General features: G+C 48.8%; 1 protein-coding gene across 1 annotated transcript in view; it reads right to left on the bottom strand.

Annotated features, from left to right (window-relative positions):
• Positions 1–22,254, bottom strand: part of RPS6KC1 (ribosomal protein S6 kinase C1) — a 315,485-nt gene that overhangs the window by 283,324 nt on the left and 9,907 nt on the right. Inside the window, exon 3 of the mRNA XM_063919063.1 lies at positions 14,995–15,115. Within this exon, the coding sequence (XP_063775133.1) occupies positions 14,995–15,115 (121 nt within the window). The remainder of the gene's footprint in view (positions 1–14,994; positions 15,116–22,254) is intronic.

Here is a 22,254-nt window from a genome sequence, read left to right as displayed (position 1 = left end):
GCCTACTGAGGTATCTGCATATGGCGGAGTTTTATACGTCGCTGGCACGGCAGAGAGATCCGGTCTACTGAGGTATCTGCATATGCCGGAGTTTTATACATCGCTGGCACGGCAGAGAGGTCCGGGCTGCTGAGGTATCTGCATAGGCCGGAGTTTTATACATCACTGGCACAGCAGAGGGGTCCGGGATACTTAGGTATCTGCATATGCTGTAGTTTTATACGTCACTGGCACGGCAGAGGGGTCCGGGATACTGAGGTATCTGCATATGGCAGAGTTTTATAAATCACTGGCACGGCAGAGAGGTCCGGCTTATTGAGGTATCTGCATACACCGGAGTTCTATACATCACTGGCACAGCAGAGGGGTCCAGGATACTGAGGTATCTGCATATGCCGGAGTTTTATACATCGCTGGCACGGCAGAGGAGTCCGGGCTACTGACATATCTGCATATGCCGGAGTTTTATACATCAGTGGCACGGCAGAGGAGTCCGGGCTACTGACGTATCTGCATATGCCGGAGTTTTATACATCGCTGGCACAGCAGAGGGGTCCGGGCTACTGAGGTATCTGCATACACCGGAGTGTTATACATCGCTGGCACAGCAGAGGGGTCCGGGCTACTGGAGGTATCTGCATACACCGGAGTTTTATACATCACTGGCACAGCAGAGGGGTCCGGGCTACTGAGGTATCTGCATATGCCGGAGTTTTACACATCGCTGGCACGGCAGAGAGGTCCGGCTTACTGAGGTATCTGCATATGCTGGAGTTTTATACATCACTGGCACAGTAGAGGGGTCCGGCCTACTGAGGTATCTGCATATGGCGGAGTTTTATACGTCGCTGGCACAGCAGAGGGGTCCGGCCTACTGAGGTATCTGCATATGGCGGAGTTTTATACGTCGCTGGCACAGCAGAGGGGTCCGGGCTACTGAGGTATCTGCATGTTGGCGGAGTTTTACACATCACTGGCACGGCTGAGGGGTCCGGCCTACTGAGGTATCTGCATACACCGGAGTTTTATACATCACTGGCACAGCAGAGGGGTCCAGGATACTGAGGTATCTGCATATGCCGGAGTTTTATACATCGCTGGCGAGGCAGAGAGGTCCGGGCTACTGAGGTATCTGCATATGCCTGAGTTTTATACATCGCTGGCGAGGCAGAGAGGTCCGGCCTACTGAGGTATCTGCATATGCCTGAGTTTTATACATCGCTGGCGAGGCAGAGAGGTCCGGCCTACTGAGGTATCTGCATATGCCTGAGTTTTATACATCGCTGGCACGGCAGAGGGGTCCGGCCTACTGAGGTATCTGCATATGCCGGAGTTTTATATGTCGCTGGCACGGCAGAGGGGTCCGGGCTACTGAGGTATCTGCATATGCCGGAGTTTTATACATCGCTGGCACGGCAGAGGGGTCCGGCCTACTGAGGTATCTGCATGTGCCGGAGTTTTACACATCGCTGGCACGGCAGAGGGGTCCGGGCTACTGAGGTATCTGCATAGGCCGGAGTTTTATACATCACTGGCACAGCAGAGGGGTCCGGGATACTCAGGTATCTGCATATGCTGGAGTTTTATACATCATTGGCACAGCAGAGGGGTCCGGCCTACTGAGGTATCTGCATATGCTGGAGTTTTATACATCACTGGCACGGCAGAGGGGTCCGGCCTACTGAGGTATCTGCATATGCCGGAGTTTTATACATCGCTGGAGAGGCAGAGGTGTCCGGGCTACTGAGGTATCTGCATATGCCTGAGTTTAATACATCGCTGGCGAGGCAGAGAGGTCCGGCCTACTGAGGTATCTGCATACACCTGAGTTTTATACATCGCTGGCACGGCAGTGGGGTCCGGCCTACTGAGGTATCTGCATACACCGGAGTTTTATACATCACTGGCACGGCAGAGGGTTCCGGCCTACTGAGGTATCTACATACACCGAAGTTTTATACATCACTGGCACGGCAGAGGGGTCCGGCCTACTGAGGTATCTACATACACCGGAGTTTTATACGTCGCTGGCACGGCAGAGGGGTCCGGCCTACTGAGGTATCTGCATACACCAGAGTTTTATATGTCGCTGGCACGGCAGAGGGGTCCGGCCTACTGAGGTATCTCCATACACCGGAGTTTTATACGTCGCTGGCACGGCAGAGAGGTCCGGGCTACTGAGGTATCTGCATATGCTGGAGTTTTATACATTTGCTGGCACGGCAGAGAGGTCCGGCTTACTGAGGTATCTGCATATGCCGGAGTTTTATACATCACTGGCACGGCAGAGGGGTCCGGGATACTGAGGTATCTGCATATGCCGGAGTTTTATACATCACTGGCACGGCAGAGGGGTCCGGCCTACTGAGGTATCTGCATATGGTGGAGTTTTATACGTCGCTGGCACGGCAGAGGGGTCCGGCTTACTGAGGTATCTGCATATGCCGGAGTTTTATATATCACTGGCACGGCAGAGGGGTCCGGCCTACTGAGGTATCTGCATATGCTGGAGTTTTATACATCGCTGGCACAGCAGAGGGATCCGGCCTACTGAGGTATCTGCATATGGCAAAGTTTTATACGTCGCTGGCACGGCAGAGGGGTCCAGGATACTGAGGTATCTGCATATGGCAGAGTTTTATACATCACTGGCACGGCAGAGAGGTCCGGCCTACTGAGGTATCTGCATACACCGGAGTTTTATACATCACTGGCACGGCAGAGGGGTTCGGCCTACTGAGGAATCTGGATATACCAGAGTTTTATACATCACTGGTAAGGCAGAGGGGTCCGGCCTACTGAGGTATCTGCATGTGCCGGAGTTTTATACATCACTGGCACAGCAGAGGGGTCCGGGATACTCAGGTATCTGCATATGCTGGAGTTTTATACATCATTGGCACAGCAGAGGGGTCCGGGCTACTGAGGTATCTGCATATGCCGGAGTTTTATACATCGCTGGGACGGCAGAGAGGTCCGGCCTATTGAGGTATCTGCATACACCGGAGTTTTATACATCACTGGCACAGCAGAGGGGTCCAGGATACTGAGGTATCTGCATAGGCCGGAGTTTTATACATCACTGGCACAGTAGAGGGGTCCGGGCTACTGAGGTATCTGCATACACCGGAGTGTTATACATCGCTGGCACAGCAGAGGGGTCCGGGCTACTGAGGTATCTGCATAGGCCGGAGTTTTATACATCACTGGCACAGCAGAGGGGTCCGGGCTACTGAGGTATCTGCATAGGCCGGAGTTTTATACATCACTGGCACAGCAGAGGGGTCCAGGATACTGAGGTATCTGCATATGCCGGAGTTTTATACATCACTGGCACAGCAGAGGGGTCCGGCCTACTGAGGAATCTGGATACACCGGAGTTTTATACATCACTGGTAAGGCAGAGGGGTCCGGCCTACTGAGGTATCTGCATATGCTGGAGTTTTATACATCACTGGCACAGCAGAGGGGTCCGGCCTACTGAGGAATCTGGATACACCGGAGTTTTATACATCACTGGTAAGGCAGAGGGGTCCGGCCTACTGAGGTATCTGCATGTGCCGGAGTTTTATACATCACTGGCACAGCAGAGGGGTCCGGGATACTCAGGTATCTGCATATGCTGGAGTTTTATACATCATTGGCACAGCAGAGGGGTCCGGGCTACTGAGGTATCTGCATATGCCGGAGTTTTATACATCGCTGGCACGGCAGAGGGGTCCGGCCTATTGAGGTATCTGCATACACCGGAGTTTTATACATCACTGGCACAGCAGAGGGGTCCAGGATACTGAGGTATCTGCATATGCCGGAGTTTTATACATCGCTGGCACGGCAGAGGGGTCCAGGCTACTGACGTATCTGCATATGCCGGAGTTTTATACATCGCTGGCACAGTAGAGGGGTCCGGGCTACTGAGGTATCTGCATACACCGGAGTGTTATACATCGCTGGCACAGCAGAGGGGTCCGGGCTACTGAGGTATCTGCATACACCGGAGTTTTATACATCACTGGCACAGCAGAGGGGTCCGGGCTACTGAGGTATCTGCATATGCCGGAGTTTTACACATCGCTGGCACGGCAGAGAGGTCCGGACTACTGAGGTATCTGCATAGGCCGGAGTTTTATACATCACTGGCACAGCAGAGGGGTCCAGGATACTGAGGTATCTGTATATGCCGGAGTTTTATACATCGCTGGCACGGCAGAGAGGTCCGGGCTACTGAGGTATCTGCATAGGCCGGAGTTTTACACATCGCTGGCACGGCAGAGAGGTCCGGGCTACTGAGGTATCTGCATATGCCGGAGTTTTATACATCACTGGCACGGCAGAGGGGTCCGGCCTACTGAGGTATCTGCATATGCCGGAGTTTTATACATCACTGGCACAGCAGAGGGGTCCGGCCTACTGACGTATCTGCATATGCCGGAGTTTTATACGTCGCTGGCACGGCAGAGGGGTCCGGGCTACTGAGGTATCTGCATATGGCGGAGTTTTATACGTCGCTGGCACAGCAGGGGGGTCCAGCCGCAGCCAGTAAGCAATCAGCTTTTATCAGTCTAGTGCACATGGCGGATTGGGCGATACTGTTTAGTGCACATTTACGCCTTGGTGCAGTGGGTGTAAACAACACTCTGAGTCTCCGCTTTCCTCTCCAGCTCAGGCGAATAGGCCACTGGGTCTGTGGAGGGTAATTTGGGCTGCAAACACTGGGAAGAGCGGAGATAAGAGGGGATTCTGAAAGGAAATAAACTGCTCTGGGAGCACGGCAAGTAGGGATAAGCAAGCAGCACCACTGTGGGGTTATTACATGGGGGGTTACGCCTGATTTATAGCTGTAACAAGCTGATGATATCTCTCCCCCCATGGCTGGTGAAGGAGAGCAGGTTGGGACTGAATGTGCAGATAAGACAGAAAGGATCTTATCACAACTCCACAATCTGCGGGCCCCGCGTTTGCTTCCTGCAGGCCGGCTGGAGGCTGGTCCAGTGGTGCCCTCTGAGGGAACACAACAGGACGCTTTCCCAAGGGGCTCCTTAGTGTGGTCTGATCACACCCATTCCACATTTACAGTACACTCTGGCCTCTTGTTTGCAAAGAGTGTGAGAACGGGACACGTTAAGCAAACACCCGGGAGGGTCACTGGGCAGCCTGTGTGTGCGGGATGCTGTCCCCTCAGGCTGCAGGCTTCTTCCTACGGGAGTCTCCTGGAAAATCCCCATAGGCTGCAGCGGCCACTGATTCATCCCCTACGTATTTCAATGAGACGCCAAGGTCCAGCTTTCATGGTACTGGCTCCTTATCAAGGCAGATCAGAGGCTTTAAAGTGAACCGTTCAACCGCAGGCCCGTATACAGTATAGACAGAACGCACGATAACATGTTACATGTATTGTGATCTCTAAGATCACCAGATCTAACACACACATGAGACAGCCCATACCTATAGGTAATGTACATAGATAGGGCCTGCACAATGACCACATATCTCAGCAGCCACCTTGGCAAACACTACGAGGTCTATTCATGAAGCAGTGAAAAGTGTGGAGAAGTGAGTCGGTGGAGAAGTTGCCCACGGCAACCAATCAGCATTGAAGTAACATTTAGAATTTGCATACTATACAATTGTACGGGGCAACTGATTGGTTGCCATGGGCAACGTCTCCACAGGCTCACTTCTTCACACTTTTTACCGCTTCATGAATAGACCCCTAAATGTAAATGGCAAGCCCGGAACATGAAACACCTGGGGGAATAGGTTCTCTCTAATTATCATCTTTATATCAAGAACATTCACACTTCATTTTTATTATTATTTATATTATTATTTTATTTTTTTAATAAAAGGTGGCTCTTGTCACCTGGAGAAAGTACATTATCTTGTGGCTAGGGGGGATAATAGCAATGTAAAATGTATGCTATCCACTGTGCGATGTTCTATACACAAGTAGCCTAGGATTGGGCGAAGGGGGGGGCTCTAGCGCACAGTCTCACCCCAGAGCCACGTTGCTGAACGTCTGAATCTCACTCCCAAATAATAAGCCTGAGCTGAATCGCGCCCTCTGCCTCTCTTCCCATTGCTCCAAACCGGGATAATCCCAAATTTCCTCCGGGATTCTTCAACCTCTATTTTAAGCACTGGATGCAGGTTGGAATAAGAGTTGTTCATGATTTTAATATTCAAAAATGAGAACTTACAAGTCACCCAGCAAAAAGTTTTTCCCTTCAGTAACCTTTTCTCTGTTTTAGGTCATTCTTTCACGTTCTTCCCTGCGACAAACTCTGTAAGACCCGTCTCCTTATATTGTGCCGCGCTTTACAACGGGAAACAAAACTGGAATTCAGCCGCAGTGATTTGTATAGGAATTAATGCGGCTTCTCGCAGCTTCAGAGCAGGCGTGGGGAAAAATCCCTATTTTAGGTAAACACGGTCAGGATTGGCTGCAGAATCCCCTGGATACCCCCCTTATCACTAATTAGGCCATTGAAAATTTTTCAATTAGCTTAATTGGTGTAATAATTACATGTCATTAATGGGGTGGGGGGGGGAAATGGGGTAAAAGTACCCAAAAGTTTTCATTTATTTTTGGCCTCAAATTACCCCAAAATCACCTTTTTTCACATTTCCTTTTATTTTTTTCATTTGTATTTAAATGGAAAACAATTGGGCTACTTTCCAGAAAGGGGGTATTCATGGGGTGGCCCCGATATCTTGTATTCATTAGATGCTGAAAAAGTTTTGACCCGATGATCTAGAGTCTTGATCATCAGATGTAACATGTGCAGAGAGAGTTAGATTTGGGTGGGTTATATTGTTTCTGTGCAGGGTAAATACTGACTGCTTTATTTTTACACTGCAATTTAGATTTCAGTTTGAACACACCCCACCCAAATCTAACTCTCTCTGCACATGTTACACCTGCCCCACCTGCAGTGCAGCATGGTTTTGCCCAATTGCTTACTTTTTTGGTTTGCAGACATCTCTGAATAACCCCCTAAATCCATTCATGTCCCAAAATTGACTTACAAGATACAGTTGCTCCCTATAGCCCTGTCCCGAAAAGATATACAAAATTTCTCAATGGCTTTCTCAAAATACATATGGGAAACAAAAAAAGGCAAAACTACAGAGCAGTAGACTTCTGCAGGCTAGACAGAATGACGGCCTTGGGTTTCCCCAGATACATATCGGACGTGTCTCTCCACCTATACTAATGAAACCCTTGAGGATTCCCTGTTTAGTATTCCTCCAGAACTATGGAACCATTAATTTTTTTGTGACACTTGTGCTGCATGGAAAGAGATATCTGTTTGAAGATTTCATCGTCACAGACTACATCCCTCTCAGGGGTAATCCCAATTCCTTCACAGATTACATCGCTCTCAAGGGTAATCCCGATTCCGTCACAGACTACATCCCTCTCAGGGGTAATCCTGATTCAGTCACAGACTACATCCCTCTCAGGGGTAATCCTGATTCAGTCACAGACTACATTCCTCTCAGGGGTAATCCTGATTCCGTCACAGACTACATTCCTCTCAGGGGTAATCCTGATTCCTTCACAGACTACATCCCTATCAGGGGTAATCCTGATTCCGTCACAGACTACATCCCTATCAGGGGTAATCCTGATTCCGTCACAGACTACATCCCCATTCGGGGTAATCCTGATTCCGTCACAGACTACATCCCTCTCAGGGGTAATCCTGATTCCGTCACGGACTACATCCCTCTCAGGGGTAATCCTGATTCCGTCACGGACTACATCCCTCTCAGGGGTAATCCTGATTCCGTCACGGACTACATCCCTCTCAGGGGTAATCCTGATTCCGTCACAGACTACATCCCTCTCAGGGGTAATCCTGATTCCTTCACAGACTACATCCCTATCAGGGGTAATCCTGACTCCGTCACAGACTACATCCCTCTCAGGGGTATTCCTGATTCCGTCACAGACTACATCCCTATCAGGGGTAATCCTGACTCAGTCACAGACTACATCCCTCTCAGGGGTAATCCTGATTCCGTCACAGACTACATCCCTATCAGGGGTAATCCTGATTCCGTCACAGACTACATCCCCATTCGGGGTAATCCTGATTCCGTCACAGACTACATCCCTATCAGGGGTAATCCTGATTCCGTCACAGACTACATCCCTATCAGGGGTAATCCTGATTCCGTCACAGACTACATCCCTATCAGGGGTAATCCTGATTTCCACATTCACTACAATATGTTTGGTCTACACATTGGAGGTGTAAAGGTATAATGCAATCCGGAATAATTTAGATCCTGGTGGTTTCCATATGTCTTACCAGCAAATAACAGAGAAAGTACGGAATCCCATGAAAGCACTTCTTCCTGTATTTGCAGTTTCGTCATTTTGCGGTTCTAACACACCTCGAGGACTAATAACCTCCTCACGAGCGACGCCTTGCTAGAATCATCAGTAGGACTGCGTAAAACTTCCCTCTATCGTATTAGATATTTATACCCGCACCTTCCACTGATCGACACTGCAAAGTTATGGTCAAACCTACAAACTAGACAATCATGTGATCTACCCTACATTTGAGAAATAATCCCTCATACAGGCAATCTTTTTTAAATCACTTGTGTCCTCCAAACTGAATATGCCGCAGAGAGAGGAAAGTGTTCCCTGCTCACAGGCTTACAGCGAAATGGGAATTTAGTGCAGCCAGACCGCAGACACTCTTGGTGGGCTGTGCGGTCCAGTCACACACAAACATTGGACTAGGGTCAGCGGGCTGTGACAGTGCAAAAAGGAAACACACATAAGTGAAGGGGGCAACCCTATGAGATAAGTGAAGAGATGTAAGTTGGTGCAATGTAATAGTCTTATGTATAAGCAGAAGCACTTTATAATAAATGTAATAAGATACAGACGACCAACTGACCGAGTGGACCTGCAGAAGAGGAACGTTTATGTGCGAAGAATCAGCATAGCATACCCTCCGACTGTACCTTTTATTTATGCTCTGCGCCTGCCAAAAAGGGCTATGTACCAATTTTTGACTCTCCAAATTAGCATTGAAGGTATAGGAAAGGCCTTTACCCGTGGCCACGCCCTCTTTTCTAATTTGTACCGGTTTTCATGCGTAAAATGTTGGAGGGTATGGTATAGCTGCAGCAATGAAAATAAATTAAAGGGGCGAAAGTCTGTTTAAAAAGTATTACAGCCAGGTGCAACTTCTCCCACATCTTATTACGGTGTTCCTATGGGACCGGAGGCAGGTGTACAAGCCACACCCCACCGTGGAAGAGACCATTCATATACAGCGCGCATACCTGCACTACAAGTCTGAAAAGCCGCCATACAGCGCTTAGATAGACAGTGGTTAAGTGCAACCTTCAATGATGATAACCCATAGTATATTGTAATCATCAGCCAGGGTTATGCTAAACCACTGTCACCTTACATATTGCTGCAGAGGAGGAGAGCTTCTGGGACATTTATACATATAATAAAGCTGTAAGGATGGTGTCTGTATACAGACTTTTATTGGAGAATATACTTCTAGGGACTGTTTATGGATGAATTTGGATGGCACTTTCACTATTGTATAGCTTAGTGCACAGGTTCTCAAACTCTGTCCTCTGTCCCACAGTGCATGTTTTCCAGGTCTCCTCACAGAATCAAAAGTGAAATAATTAGAACCTTTTAAAATGTGTCAGTGAGTAATGAATACACCTGTGCATGTGCTGGGTGGGTGTGGTTCATCAAATCGACAGTGTCTAGGTCGACAATGTTTAGGTCGACCACTATAGGTCGACAGTCACTAGGTCGACATGGATGGAAGGTCGACAGGGCTTCTAGGTCGACATGTGCTAGGTCGACAGGTCTAAAGGTCGACATGAGGATTTTTTATTTTTTTTGTGTTGTTTTCTTCGTAGAGTGACCGGGAACCCAAATTAGTGCACCGCGTCCCCTCGCATGGCTCGCTTCGCTCACCATGCTTCGGGCATGGTGCCTTCGCTCCGCTACCGCTCGGCACACTTTACCGTTCCAATCGTAGTCCACGTGGATCGTTAAGTATGAAAAAAAAAAAAAAAAAAAAAGTGAAAAACTCATGTCGACCTTTAGACCTGTCGACCTAGCACATGTCAACCTAGAAACCCTGTCGACCTTCCATCCATGTCGACCTAGTGACTGTCGACCTATAGTGGTCTACCTAAACATTGTCGACCTAGACACTGTCGATCTTCAGACCGGATCCCGTGCTGGGTTACCTGCAAAGCATGCACTGTGTGGGGTCCTGAGGACCGAGTTTGAGAACCTATGGCTTAGTGGCCTAGAAAGTAACTGAGATATGTATGATCCCAATGTGACGTCAGGGAGAGGAGAAAAAGAAAATGAAGGGAAAACCAGACACTTGACACTCGGCCCGTGCAGTCTCCTCAAGTCCAATGACTGTATGTTTCATATTCTCGGCCTTTTGGCTAAGATGAAGTGTAGTATCTGGTCGAGGGAAACACTTGGTGGAGTACCTGTTCTTACACTGGGAGCGTGAGAGGTTCTTAGTGTGGAATGGAGAACCACCTTGTGGAGTACCATGCCGGGGTGTGGCACTGCCCCTGGCCGAGAGTGGAGAAAAACCGGGCTTAATATCCGTCGTCCTAAGAAGGGGTTGAAATAGGACCCCTTGCGTGGAGCGGAGAACGGCCTGGTTTGGTATCTTTTCTCGTACTGGGGGTTGACCCTGGCACAGAGTGGGTTTGAAGCTTGGTCTGGCTGGAGGTCGGGAGCAGTCTGAAGCCTGATGTATTAAGTGCCCCTGGTGCTGGAAGAGCCAGGGGTGCCTGAACATGCACTGGTGATCACGCCCACCTTTGCACTAGTACGGCACTTTGCACTATTACTTCCCCTACTTCTGCTGCACCTTTTTCCTGTGCCCTGGCATTTCGGCTAGGGCATGGTTAATTTTTAACACCGCCCCCCCTTCTGGCTGGTGCTTATTTATTTATTCACGTGTTTTGCACTACTCAAACGAAAAAAGATGATCTTTCTTGCGCTTATACTAGATAGCAGCCTTTAATCCCACAAGAGAAACCTTCACCGTGGTTTCAGCATAACTCACAGAACACAGAAAGTGTGAGAAAAAGTGGCGCAACTAGACACTTCTAGAGACGTTTTATAAGAATTGTTTACACACTGGTGGTTTTGAAAGCAGTAAAGAACGATACACCTTCCATACATATGGATACTAAAAAGATAACAAAAGGACACAAAACATAGTGTAATCCAGTTAAATCAGATGGTGTATCTTTTATTCATTACTGGTCCCACTCACATGGCGTAGATGGTATTTTTGCATGTAGAAACCATATACTTTGTATATAACTGCTTCCACTTCACGAGGATACAGGACGTATAGACTCCAATAAGCACTTAAAATAAGAAAATAGCAATAGTGCAATACCGTCTGTGTATAGGTAAAAACTGATATTTTAATAGGGACACTCACAAACATAGGTTAAAAAACAGCATGAAAACAGAGAGATGTTGCATCGACATCAGAGGCTTCAGGAGACAACAGCCAGCAGGCATAGATGTATAATCACCTCCAGTCCCGGTTATTTGGGAATACCCCCACGCTGTCAGATATTGAGAGATTTGGAGGACATATCTGACAGCGTGGGGGTATTCCCAAATAACCGGGACTGGAGGTGATTATACATCTATGCTGCTGGCTGTTGTCTCCTGAAGCCTCTGATGTCCATGCAACATCTCTCTGTTTTCATGCTGTTTTTTAACCTATGTTTGTGAGTGTCCCTATTAAAATATCAGTTTTTTACCTATACACAGACGGTATTGCACTATTGCTATTTTCTTATTTTAAGTGCTTATTGGAGTCTATATGTCCTGTATCCTCGTGAAGTGGAAGCAGTTATATACAAAGTATATGGTTTCTACATGCAAATATACCATCTACGCCATGTGAGTGGGACCAGTAATGAATAAAAGATACACCAGCTGATTTAACTGGATTACACTATGTTTTGTGTCCTTTGGTTATCTTTTTAGTATCCATATGTATGGAAGGTGTATCATTATTTACTGCATTTAAAACCACCAGTGTGTAAGCAATTCGTATAAAACGTCTCTAGAAGTGTCTAGTTGCGCCACTTTTTCTCGCACTTTGTACTACGCTGCACTTTTTTATGTTTTTTTGTGTGTTTGTTACATTTTTTGTTGGGGTTTAGGTGAGACCCTTATGGGACACCCTCTCCCCTAGTTGCAGAGGCCCTCTCCTTTTGGGGAGGGCCAGAGGCTGTTTTCGTTCCCCAGGGGGAAGCTCCAGCCAACCCTGGGGATACCAGAGGGTCCCTCTGCGCTTCGGCAAGGGGGGACCTGCAGACCCTTTTTTCCCTCAGTAGGCCTTTTGGCACTGAGGGTTTGGGGAGTAACGGGGCCCTTCTTCTTTTGGAGAGGGTCCAAGGTCCTACTCCCCCAGCACCTTTTGCACAGACACTGGGTGACGGAAAAAAAAAAAAAAAAAAAGACTGCATGATATATATATCACAATATTAGAGGCCACTACTGTCTTTGTAAAATTAGTTCCGTGGAGCAATAACAGACATCCGCGTGATTGAAGCCGCAGGCAAATGTTAGTATTTACATGCAGTATAAAACGCCTTTTATTTCATGTACATAATTCATTTCAGTAACATAATATAATATAGAATATCAAAATATTGGCTGCACTTATTTTTGAATAAAATATAAATGTTATGTAATAAAGCAGTGAATAATGTACCCATAAATGAATACACAATTGTTGGTAAGCACAGGTTACAGCTCTGAGAGTTTAGAATAGAAATGAACATTTTCATCACAGAACCACTAGAGGGCGCTCTATGCAGCACTAAACAGATAAATGCCAGGAACCCTGTTACAGTACGCAATGCTGACTTGCAAATAAATCAATGTGACATTTATCAGTTATAACTGCACCTTGTATGTAAGGCAGAAGTTTTGCCAACGCTATTGTGGCGACATGGGGGACATTTTCTGTGTATTTGGGGGTCGTCCAGCAATCCAGGGTTTCTGCCTAGCCAGCACCGTCACCACCTCCCCCGCCTGAACTGGCGCGCCTCCATAATTACCCTGAAGTCCACTTTATTACAGATGTGTTTGGCCATATTTTAATACAACAGTTACATCTGACTTCACCGCAGCATCTTTATCCCTTAATAAAATTGTTCTATTGTCACCTATACACCACGGATCAATCATGTAAGGACAGAGAGTTATCAGCCAGTGATCTGCTCACTGACGGACTATCTACGTATATTCTATCTATTGTGAGATCTGCTGCACAGAAAACGGCGTTGTACGTCTTCATATTGTACAGGGGTGGTGCAATAAGTAATGTAACCAGACCCGTCACGTGTGTAATGTTCTCTATGTCAGTCTAATTCCCCGCCAACGCCACAGCAGGTAGACGCTGCTTCCCCTCACGGCCATTACACTGCACCTCATATCAGCCATACTGTCCCAGCGTCAGGTTGTAATGATGCAAGTATCAGCACCAGACTACACAGCGGTGCCACCACTACATTACTATATCATAACGCACAACATCTCGCACCCATGAGTCGGGATAAGGGTGTGGCGATATGACAGTGAGTGTGTTGGCACACCCAGGGGGGCATCCCAAGTGCCAGGACGCCCCTCAGCCAGCCCCCCTGCACCCATTCATTGGCAGGCGCATCTAATCATCGCAACGGTGAAAAGGGCAGATGTGCGGACACACACCTACCATCAGATTGCGCCAACCCGCCACGTTTAGCACGCCGCAGACTATGCGACTCAGCCACGACATGCAACTTTTTCTTAAAATATGCATCTAATCTGCTGCTTTATACCAATTATTTTGCAAATAAAATACTAATCCTACGCAGTATACAATTAGCAAATTAAGACACAAAAGTCTGAGAAAAGTACGCAATCTGGGCACAAGACAAAGGTCCTTTACAATGACCCACGCCATACCTTGTGCCGCACATAGATTTTCTCAATCTGCTCTTTTATATCATTTCCTTTGCAATACAAATATAGTCCTAGGTACTTATGGCCTAATTCAGCATGATCTTAAAACTACAACTCCGCTCTCTAGCATGCGGGGGGCCGCCCAGCACAGGGCAAAGCTGCCCACATGCCGGGTCCTTCACCCCCTGCTAAAATGCGATACACTCGATGTTTAGGGTAGCCCCTGCCTCCGCAGCCTATCTGCGAAGGCAGATGCCGGGCCGCCATGTTTTGGGTTGCAGCGGCTCCGGACATGCCTCTGTTGTCCGGACCGGACCCCCCACCCCCCGAACGCTGTGTTGACGCCCACAAAATGCCACGTCACCGCCCACCCCACGAACGCCCCGCCTCTCAATCAGGCAGAGCTGTTCGCATAAGTGAGATGCCGTCGCAGTGCAGTTCCTGCGTGTGCGCACACTGCACGGGGGCTTCAGTCGGCGAACGCATCGCTTATGCGTCTCATTACACCCTTAGTACACAATAAGCCAAGACCCAAAATTCAGGAAAAAGTGCCCAAGCATCGGAATCACTACCCATGGCGAAGCGTCTACCCAGCATGCACCACTACCGTTAGATATTGCTGGCCTACTGCGGGGTGCAGGGCGCGTGGGCGATAGCGGCCAGCTGGTAAATGTGGCTAGAGATTACCGTCGGCCTGTGCCAGGGGGCCGCTGTGACACTGGGCAGTAATCCGGAGTGTCCGCACAGTTATCACAACATCCCATAATAACACCAACGCAGACAGCGGCTTGATTAATAATAATGTGCAGCTACACTGTAACAAGTTGTGACACGGAGTGTATCATCTGGGTCACAGAGAGTAATGTATGAGCCAGCGAGTGTGGGGAAAGTGTTTCACAATCTCAGGTTAAAGTTCTCATCTATCGGGCCAAGAATATTCCGGTTATACCAAGCTACGGCAGAGAGACGCTTACCAAACAGTTTCGCTTTTGCGAAAGGAGGAAACAAATCGGTTTGTCGGAAGAGATTCTTATGTATCTGCCAAAGTTCTCGGTGCAATTTCTTGAAGTCGCTGTATCTTTTCCAGATTACTATCTGAGGGAACAAGAGGAGGGAGTTACAGCTGCAGAAAAGTAGACCTATAATGATTATTCACTGGCGGGGTACATGAGCCGGCATCTCCCCCCCCCCCCCTTACCTACAAACGTTCAATCCATAGGTTACCTGCTACAATGAAACATTATAGAAGAAGCACCTGATGTAACTCTCAGAACTACATAAACTGTAACACGAGAGGCGTCATCCACCTTCAGGTGATTTTACTGAACACCTTGCTGCAACTTTCTGGCTTCCCTCTATGCTTTTCAGCCATGTATATGTAGTTTCTTTTCCCCGGCTCACTCCCCATTGTATACAATTACAGTATAGTGACTGGCTGTTTGTGGCTACTTAGGGCTGATGAACAAAAACTAGAAAAGGTACAGAAGCATTTCATTTACTAACATGTCACTCGGTGGTGAAACACTTAGGGGCGGAACGTGCGCCCAATTTCACAGTATGCACTTTGCACATATGAAACCTAAGGAGTGGAGAGGCAGAACAGGGGGAGGGTCCAACCCATATACGGGCAGCTGCAGATCAGCACGTAGGTGCACACGCAGCTGCAGATCAGCACGTAGGTGCACACGCAGCTGCAGATCAGCACGTAGGTGCACACGCAGCTGCAGATCAGCACGTAGGTGCACACGCAGCTGCAGATCAGCACGTAGGTGCACACGCAGCTGCAGATCAGCACGTAGGTGCACACGCAGCTGCAGATCAGCACGTAGGTGCACACGCAGCTGCAGATCAGCACGTAGGTGCACACGCAGCTGCAGATCAGCACGTAGGTGCACACTCAGCTGCAGATCAGCACGTAGGTGTATACGCAGCTGCAGATCAGCACGTAGGTGTATACGCAGCTGCAGATCAGCACGTAGGTGCACACGCAGCTGCAGATCAGCACGTAGGTGCACACGCAGCTGCAGATCAGCACGTAGGTGTATACGCAGCTGCAGATCAGCATGTAGGTGTATACGCCGCTGCAGATCAGCATGTAGGTGTATACGCAGCTGCAGATCAGCATGTAAGTGTATACGCCGCTGCAGATCAGCATGTAGGTGCACACGCAGCTGCAGATCAGCATGTAGGTGCACACGCAGCTGCAGATCAGCATGTAGGTGCACACGCAGCTGCAGATCAGCATGTAGGTGTATATGCAGCTGCAGATCAGCATGTAGGTGTATACGCCGCTGCAGATCAGCATGTAAGTGTATAAGCAGCTGCAGATCAGCATGTAGGTGCACACGCAGCTGCAGATCAGCATGTAGGAGGCTTATCTGTTACACCTACTATAGGGCAGAGGCAAGTACATTGATGACGACATGTAGTAAACCGGGCACATAAGCTGCCCATGCAGTGATGGGCAGATCTCAGCTCTGAATACATGTGCAAATTCTTTTGAGCAATTTACACCCATTTTACTTCCAATACGGCATCAGCCCCTTAATTGATAAACTTTGACCATTCTCATTGCATTGGTACTCCCATTAGTACACTAGGCGGTACCAGGTATTGTTCTGCGGGCAACACAGCGCTGGCAACGGCAGGGCCCTTCCTCATTACCTGACTGGGATGTAGTCACAATGCCAACATTCAGAACCCCAACGGATACGAAGCCGGCGCCGGAATCTCGACACCAGCCAGAATGCCGGCTATCGGGATCCGAAACATAAGTATGCCCAGTAGGGTTAGGCAGTGAGAGTGCACCAGTTCTGGATCCCCTAAATCGCATGCAGTTTACATATAATCCCCATTATTAAAGCAAGAAACCCCCACCCTCGCTCCAGTCACTAACAGCTCATTAGCCCGGGTCCCCTTCCTCTGTGGTCGGGAACGGTCTGATGGCAAGTAGCACTGGGCCCCTCGTTGTACTTCTGGCCGGTGGGTAACCAGGGAGAGAAAGGATATACGGATGCTCCTCACTTAACGACCGAGTTACGTTCCTACAACTAGGTTGTTAAATAAATTGGTCGTTAAGTGAGGAACAGCATACTACAGTAAGTACAGGTAATAATTATTATTTATAAAGAAAAGGTCTAATGGAAACTCAACTTGTTAAGTTTGTTTACTTTGCCTAAGTCTTACAGTATTACAGAACAGAAAAATACAATCAGTGACAATTACAGAAATGATAAAATTGCCGTTTCCAGATCTTCAGAGAGCTGGTTGTAAGTCCGAGCGGTTGTTAAACAGGTAGGTCGCTAAGTGAGGAGCATCGGAGTAGATATAGATAATAAAAGTGCCCTTTATGCCTTTATTAAATTATTGTGTCATGTCAATATTGTTAATAATTGTGATCCCTTATTGATTTTGCTAATAATCTGTGACCCTGCACTCATTTCTTCACCTATGGCCTTCTAAACTTTCCCATAGCTTAGTGGTATCAGTAAGTACTTACCTACACTCGTATGTTCTTGAGCCAACGTAATGCATTGGTTAAAAAAAAATGAGTTTTATGGTAAGAACTTACCTTTGTTAAAACTCTTTCTGAGAGGTACACTGGGCTCCACAAGGAATAGACATAGGGGGTATAGAGTAGGATCTTCATCCGAGGCACCAACAGGCTCAAAGCTTTGACTGTTCCCAGAATGCACAGCGCCGCCTCCTCTATAACCCCGCCTCCCTGCACAGGAGCTCAGTTTTTAGTTAACCAGCCCAATGCAGGAGCAAGAAAAGAGACGACAACGGTTAGTAGCCACATACACCACACTCTCACGACAGGAGAAGTGTCAGCGGCTAATGCCATACCAACCCAAAGAAGCTAAGTGCGTCAGGGTGGGCACCTTGTGGAGCCCAGTGTACCTCGCAGAAAGAGTTTTAACAAAGGTAAGTCCTTACCATAAAACTCGTTCTCTGCTGTGGGGTACACTGGGCTCCACAAGGAATGGACAATGGGGATGTCCTCAAGCAGTTCCTTATGGGAGGGGACGCACTGTAGCGGGCACAAGAACCCGGCGTCCAAAGGAAGCATCCTGGGAAGCGGCAGTATCGAAGGCATAGCACCTTATAAATGTGTTCACTGAGGACCACGTAGCCGCACAATTGTTCAAGGGTCGCACCACGGCGGGCCGCCCAAGAAGGTCCAACAGACCGAGTAGAATGGGCCATAATGTGAGTAGGAGCTGACAGACCAGCCCTCACATAAGCATGTGCAATCACCATTCTAATCCATCTGGCCAAAGTTTGCTTGTGAGCAGGCCAGCCCCGTTTGTGAAATCCAAACAGCACAAAGAGAGAATCAGATTTCCTAATAGAAGCAGTTCTCTTCACATAGATACGGAGAGCCCGTACCACATCCAAAGACCGCTCTTTGGGAGAAAGATCAGGAGAAACAAGTGCCGGAACCACAATCTCCTGGTTAAGGTGGCACCAAGAAACCACCTTAGGTAAATATCCGGGACGAGTCCTAAGGACCGCCCGGTCACGGTGAAATATCAGATATGGGGAACTACAGGACAAGGCACCCAAATCCGACACTCTTCTAGCTGAAGCAATAGCCAGCAGAAACACCACCTTAAGGGAAAGCCACTTAAGGTCAGCTGAACCAAGAGGTTCAAACGGAGACTCTTGTAACGCCTCCAAAACCACCGACAAGTCCCAAGGAGCCACAAGCGGGACATAGGGAGGATGGATACGCAATACGCCCTGAGTAAAGGAGGCGTCGGGTAAGGTCGCAATTTTTCTCTGAAACCACACCGACCAGGCAGATATTTGAACCTTGAGGGAGGCCAGACGCAGGCCTAAGTCCAGGCCCTGCTGAAGAAAAGCCAACAACTTGGCTATACTAAACTTGGAAGCATCATAATCGTTAGATGCGCACCAAACAAAGTAAGAATGCCAGACCCTATAGTAAATCCGAGCCGAAGCTGGTTTCCGGGCCCGCAACATAGCTTGAATGACTGCCTCAGAAAACCCCTTTAGCCCTTAAGACGGAAGCTTCAAGAGCCACGCCGTCAAAGACAGCCGGGCTAGGACCTGGTAGACACAGGGGCACTGAACGCGGAGGTATGGGCGTTGTGGAAGTAGAATTGTACGCTCTGACGATAGGCCTTGCAGGTCTGAGAACCAGTGCCGTCTGGGTCACGCTGGAGCTATGAGATGCAGAATTCCTTTTTCTTGCTTGAACTTCCGAATTACCCTGGGCAGGAGTGACACCGGAGGGAACACGTACGGCAGCCGAAACCTCCACGGTACCGCCAGCGCATCCATGAATGCTGCTTGAGGATCTCTTGTCCTTGCTCCGAAGACCGGAACCTTGTGATTGTGTCGAGACGCCATCAGATCCACGTCTGGAAGGCCCCACTTTTCCACTAGGAGTTGAAACACTTCTGGATGGAGGCCCCACTCGCCGGCATGTACGTCCTGACGACTGAGAAAGTCCGCTTCCCAATTCAGGACTCCCGGAATGAATATTGCCGATATGGCCGGTAGATGGCGTTCTGCCCAATGTAGAATCCGTGAGACTTCCTTCATTGCCAAACAGCTTTGAGTGCCGCCTTGATGATTTATGTAAGCCACTGTGGTGGCGTTGTACGACTGTACTTTAACAGGACGGTTCTGAATTAAATGATGGGCTAGGTTCAATGCATTGAAGACCGCCCGCAATTCCAGAATGTTGATTGAGAGGAGGGACTCCTCCTTGGTCCACCGACCCTGAAGGGAGTGTTGCTCCAGCACCGCGCCCCAACCTCTTAGACTGGCATCTGTCGTCAACAGGACCCAGTTGGATATCCAGAAGGGATGGCCACTGCACAATTGTTGGTCCCGGAGCCACCAAAGCAGCGACAGACGGACCTCCGGAGTCAATGAGATCATTTGAGACCTGATCCGGTGAGGCAGGCCGTCCCACTTGGCTAGAATCAGCCTCTGGAGGGGACGAGAATGGAATTGTGCATACTCCACCATGTCGAATGCTGATACCATGAGGCCCAGCACCTGCATCGCTGAATGTATCGACACTTGCGGACGAGGAAGGAAGCAACGAATCCTGTCCTGAAGCTTCAGGACTTTCTCCTGACACAAGAACAACCTCTGGTTGTGAGTGTCCAATAGCGCTCCCAGATGCACCATGCTCTGAGCAGGGATCAGGGAGGAATTCTTCCAGTTGATGAGCCACCCGTGGGCTTGTAGAAACCGGACCGTCATATCCAGATGACGCAGGAGAAGTTCTGAGGAATTTGCCAGGATTAACAAGTCGTCCAGATACGGCAGTATCCTTACCCCTTGACGGCGGAATACCACCGTCATCACCGCCATAATTTTTGTGAAGACTCGCAGAGCCGTTTTTAAACCAAAAGGTAACGCCCGAAACTGGTAATGGAGGTTGCCAATAGCAAACCTCAGGTATTGCTGATGTGACGCTGCTATAGGAATATGCAGGTAAGCATCCTGTATGTCCAGGGAGACCATGTAGTCCCCAGGTTCCAAGGCCAGAACTATAGAGTGAAGGGTTTCCCTCCGGAACTTGGAAACCTTCACAAACCTGTTCAATGCCTTGAGGTTGAGAATGGGCCGGGAGGACCCATTCGGTTTCGGGACTAGAAACAGCGGAGAATAGTACCCCCGGCCCCTCTGCGCAAGAGGCACCTGTACTACGACTCCTGTATCCAGGAGGGTCTGTACCATCGATTGCAGAGTGTTTGCCTTTGTCTGGTCCAATGGAACGTCTGTCTGGCAAAATCGATGAGGGGGTCGGTTTTTGAAGGCTATGGCGTAACATCAAGTGACGACTTCCCGTACCCAGGCATCTGAAGTGGTCTTCAACCATTCCTGGGTATACCCTAGAAGCCGGCCCCCCACCCTGGGATCCCCCAGGGGAAGGCCCGCCCCGTCATGCGGCAGGCTTATCGGCCTTGGAAGCTGGCTCACGAGCTGCCCAGGCTCTTTTTGGCTTTGGCTTACCAAGTTTGGAAGTGCGGACCTGCTTGTTGTATGCCTGACCTTTTGCTTTACCTGAAGGACAAAAGGGGCGAAAGGAAGTACCTTTAGCCTTCGACACAGAAGGAGCAGTACTTGGCAGACAGGCAGTTTTGGCAGTAGCCAAGTCAGCCACTATCTTATTTAAGTCCTCTCCAAACACAATATCTCCCTTGAAAGGGAGTACCTCCAGGATTTTTCTAGAGTCCAGATCCACAGACCAGGATCTCAGCCACAATATCCGGTGAGCCAGGACTGATGTAGTAGAGGCCTTGGCTGCTAGAATACCGGCATCAGAAGCCGCCTCTTTAATATAGCGAGAAGCTGTGACAATATATGACAAGCAATGTCTAGCATGGTCAGAAGAGATTTCAGCTTCTAACTCCAAGGCCCATGCTTCAATAGCCTCTGCAGCCCATGTTGCTGCAATAGTGGGCCTTTATGAAGCACCCGTGAGGGTGTAGATCGCTTTAAGACAACCCTCCACACGTTTATCCGTAGGCTCTTTTAGAGACGTGACGGTAGGGACAGGTAGAGCTGAGGAAACCACCATCCTCACCACATGTGAGTCTACTGGAGGAGGCATTTCCCAATTCTTAGCCAGCATCTTCTTTTGAGGCAAACTTCGTACCCGGGTTTTCCCAGGGTTCCTGACGTATATCCACTAGGTGATCAGAGCGAGGTAAAACTTGTTTAACCACCTTCTGACGCTTGAACCTATCTGGTTTCTTAGGAGGGACGGATGGCTCGGGATCATCCGTAATCTGTAGAACTAATTTAATAGCCTCCAAAAGAACAGGAACATCCACATGTGAACTAACCTCCCCATCAGCCGTATCTGAGTCAGAACCTGTGGGGTCAGTGTAAGTGCCGTCTTCATCAGACGAGGTGTCAGTGACAGCAGTGGATTGTGAGGAGACAAGCGCTCGCTTAGAGGACCCCATGGCCTTAGGCGAGCGATGATCAGACTTTCTTGTAGTCAGGGACTGGTTCAACTTCCTCAATTGAGCAGATAAATCGTCTGCCCACGGCGGGTTAGCTGCAGGGACCACATACGGTTGTACCGGCATTGGGGGTCCCATAGGGGATGTTAGTTTATGAACTAGCGTATGCAGAAGCGTGGAAAAAGCGGCCCACGGTGGGTCATTATGTACCTCTGTTGCCACAGTCCCACTGGGGGGCAAGGAGCCCCCAGAACCAGAGCCCACAGCTGCCAT

Source organism: Pseudophryne corroboree, chromosome 4 (assembly GCF_028390025.1).
Source record: "Pseudophryne corroboree isolate aPseCor3 chromosome 4, aPseCor3.hap2, whole genome shotgun sequence".
Taxonomy (NCBI): Eukaryota; Metazoa; Chordata; class Amphibia; order Anura; family Myobatrachidae; genus Pseudophryne; species Pseudophryne corroboree.
The sequence above is the reverse complement of the archived record's forward strand: the minus strand, read 5'-3'. Positions and strand labels throughout refer to the sequence as shown.